General features: G+C 56.8%; 1 protein-coding gene across 1 annotated transcript in view; it reads left to right on the forward strand.

Moving 5' to 3' along the window:
* The first annotated feature begins 3,334 nt into the window (after window positions 1-3,334).
* Window positions 3,335-3,413, forward strand: part of PEX16 (peroxisomal biogenesis factor 16) — a 7,107-nt gene continuing 7,028 nt past the window's right edge. Inside the window, exon 1 of the mRNA XM_009277592.1 lies at window positions 3,335-3,407. Within this exon, the coding sequence (XP_009275867.1) occupies window positions 3,335-3,407 (73 nt within the window). The remainder of the gene's footprint in view (window positions 3,408-3,413) is intronic.

A 3,413-nucleotide genomic window follows, 5' to 3' on the forward strand; every position in this document is an offset into this window, starting at 1 on the left:
TCTGAGATATTACAGGAGAGACTGCACATTGCTAATGAATCAGGGAAGGGAGTTATCCAAGTAAGAGCCTGGGGCTGTAAATGGCTTTCTGGAAAAGGCATCTGGAGGCAGGAGGTGGTCACTATCTCTCAGCAGGGCTCTGCGCACATTGCCAGACTTGTTGTTTCTCCTGGGAAGCCAAAAAAAGTCTCTCTCCTGAGATGCCAAGTCTCAGCTAAGCTGGGAAGGGCAGGGGCACCCTGACAGAGAACAGCAACAAAATGCCTCCAAGTGAAAACACACATTAAAAGGCCCCTTAAGCTTGTTTGACCTGGGTTTCCCTTCCCCTCAGACTACCGCTTCAAGCAATAGACCTGTCAGCAACACTTCAGGAACTCAAGGACTACACCACCAACATCCCCTGCCAGCTGCTGCCTTTCCAGGCCCCAGGTCAGAGATCAGAGGTGCAAGCTGCCACCACCAGCAATGCCATGCTCAGAGGCTGGTATGCTTCATTGCCCTTGTCTCCTCATTTGGACAGAGATTTGGAGCTCTCCTGAAAGGTGCTGGTCTCCAGTGAGATACCGTGAGTGAATCAGGCCTTCCATTCTAGGCAGGGCTCATGTGTCAGGGACTAAAATACTCCCTGGACATGCCTCTGTCTACAGGTTATTTGAAGTGAGTCACAATTTATCCCTAGCCATCCCAAAGTATTGGCTGAGCTCATCCAGAAGCAAAGAAAATAGATGGCCACACCATGGTGTGGGAGCTGAGCAGGGCAGGAAGGGATGACCCAAGGAGACAGGGCCAGAAGGGCCACCTCATCCCACACCAGGACTGCTCCCTTCCAACCACAGCTGGAAAGATCCACATCCCTGACCTCACTCTGCCAGGCTCCTTCCCTCCCGGCGGTGGAAGGACAGCAGGAAAACATGGTTGGGGAGAATATCCACTTCCCCCACAACTACCACCCTCCCAAGACACAGCCAAGCATCAATATACGGAGTCTATTCTCCCACATCCCGCTCCCCAGCTCTAACACTGGCAGGCACTGTAAGAACACGTCTTCACCTACCCCAGCACCCCACAAGGTATGTTTTGAGCAAGGCTTACTTAGGATGAGTTGCCTCAGACCCATGGCAGTGCTCTGCCTGGGGTCAGGTTCCCCAGAAATGGTGTGGTCTCACGGATCTGAGCAAAGAGCGAAATGCTGGCAGCCAAGCAAGCTGGACTTCAACACTGTACCCACTGATGGGCTGGCAGAGTGCTTGCTTTTTTTTGGTTTGCTTCTTTTCCTACCATTAGTGCTGAGCCTGCACCCCTCATCATCAGAACACAGTAACTATTTGGCCTCAGTTACAGCCAGTGGATTTCCAGTAAGCACGAGCCCTCGGCACACAGACTGACAGTAAGTGCTAAGAAAGGAGCTGCTCAGAGATCTTTCCGGGTACAGTAAAGAGAGAAACCAGCCCTTCAACCCAGCCTTTCACCTCCTACCCCCCCCCCACCCAGGGCACCACAAGCCAAGGCGATTTAAGTCTTGCCCAGTCTCATGGGCTCACTGCTGTCCTGAGAAGCCACCCCTCCTACAGCACTCCCTTGCAGCATATTTACCATAAAAAGGCAGCGTGAAGTTACTCAGACTGTCCTCCAAACTTGCTCACTGTAGGAGGGAGACGAACAGAAAGGGGGACAGGACAGACAGCGGGTAGGAGGGAGGCTGGGGGCAAGGGATGAAGAGGAAGCGTCTGCCAAAAAGCTTCTCACTCAGGGACAGAACCGCACTACCTAGCTATGCTGTTCAGAGTAGCCCAAGGACTTTGTGCATCAAGCTTCACCTCTGGCTGAAGACAAGGTGTCTTTGGCAGTCTCCTAGGCAGCCGGCTCTCAGATTGCTGTCTGGCAGAGCCAGAGCTTCTCCTTGAAGGAGAGCAGCTCTGGCAGTCTGCACTAGATATGCCCCTAGAGTCATCGGCAGCACACACCTACCCCCAGCAAGCTGTGCTCCAGATCTCTGTCACGGGCTTCAGGTGCTACCTCACCCGCCTCGGTACTTACACTAGCAGCTCGGCCGCTGTGAAATTCAGAGGAGCTCACAGGTAGCACTGCATGTGAATGGAAAGTTGGGTCTAATCCACGTGATTCTGACTAAAAAGGTTTGTTTAGCACCAGACTGTTTGCCAGCAGTATCTCGTGCCCTTTTTGAACTCAGCCTGCTGGAAAACAAACCCTCAGGGGAAGGGGGGGAGAAGAGGAGAGATCAGAAAGGATAAAGTGCCTGCCCATGCAACTGTAATTCTTGCAGAGGAAGCTGCAGGCACACACTGCGTCCATTGTGCGGAGGTAACTGGACAGGAGGAAGGAGGGGCAGCTTGGCAGAGCTCTATTTGCACTCAGGAGACCTGTGAGAGGCCATGAAACACCCTCCTCACCCACCCTGCGCACCATCAGAGGTTCAGCAGGGCGGCGTGCAGCTGTATCCATGTGCACTGCTGCCGATCTTTGCACCACAAGGTGTGCCGAGGGCCAGGCCCAGCTCAGGGGAGCAGTGCGCAGCGGGGAGGGGATAGCCAGGCAGCCTCAGTGCAGGGTAACTCTCCCCGGCTGAGCGGGAGGCAGAGCTGGAGCAGAGTCTGTGCAGCCCAGCACCACTCGGCACGGCAGGGAGGGAGGGTCTGCGGGACTGAACACAGGTTTGAGCCCTCTTCTGCAACAGGCTGCAGCCAGACGGGTCCCAGGCCTCCGCCTCCCACCTGTAAAACGGGGCTTAGTGCTTAAGTGCAGTAAAGACTAGAGCGTGACTGTGGCCGTGCAAGTCCCGCGCGGGCGCCGAGAAAGAGCCGGGAAACACTGACAGCATAGCCCTGACCACCTCCCTTCTGCACCTCTGCTCCCCCCTCCGCGCTCCCTCCCTCCCTCCTTCCCTCCCCTCCGAAACCTCCTCCAGCCCCCCCGATCCCGGGCAGGGAGAGACACTGCCACGCACGATAAAAGACAAACACGAGGTTGGCAGGCCCCCGTCCCCAAGGCCCCCCCAGCCTTTTCCAGTCCCTGCCCGCAGTTTGCAGCCCCTTGGGGCAGCACCTCCTCCTGCCCCGCACCCAGCAAGCGGGCACGGACCGTTCAGCCTTTGAAAAGAGCGGGGGCTGCCCCTGCCCGCTCGGTCACACCTTACGCTTCCCGAAATAAAGCCCTTGTCAGGTGCAAAGAGATGTCTCCCCGGTGCCTGCCAAGGAGGGATCCAAACACGGTCCCTGGGTGTCCATCAGAGCACCCCCCCCCGGGGGGGCACAGGCCCTCCCGGCTGGGACAGGAGCTCCTGCACGTCGGTCCCCGCCGGGTGAAGATGTGGCAGATGCCGCTCCAGACGCCCACGCTCCCTCCCCAACGCCACCAGGAACTTTTTACCGGTGCCGCCGTCAGACCCGGTAGTT

The sequence above is a fragment of the Aptenodytes forsteri genome, unplaced genomic scaffold (genome assembly GCF_000699145.1).
Source record: "Aptenodytes forsteri isolate BGI_AS27 unplaced genomic scaffold, ASM69914v1 Scaffold146, whole genome shotgun sequence".
In the NCBI taxonomy this organism is placed as follows: domain Eukaryota; kingdom Metazoa; phylum Chordata; class Aves; order Sphenisciformes; family Spheniscidae; genus Aptenodytes; species Aptenodytes forsteri.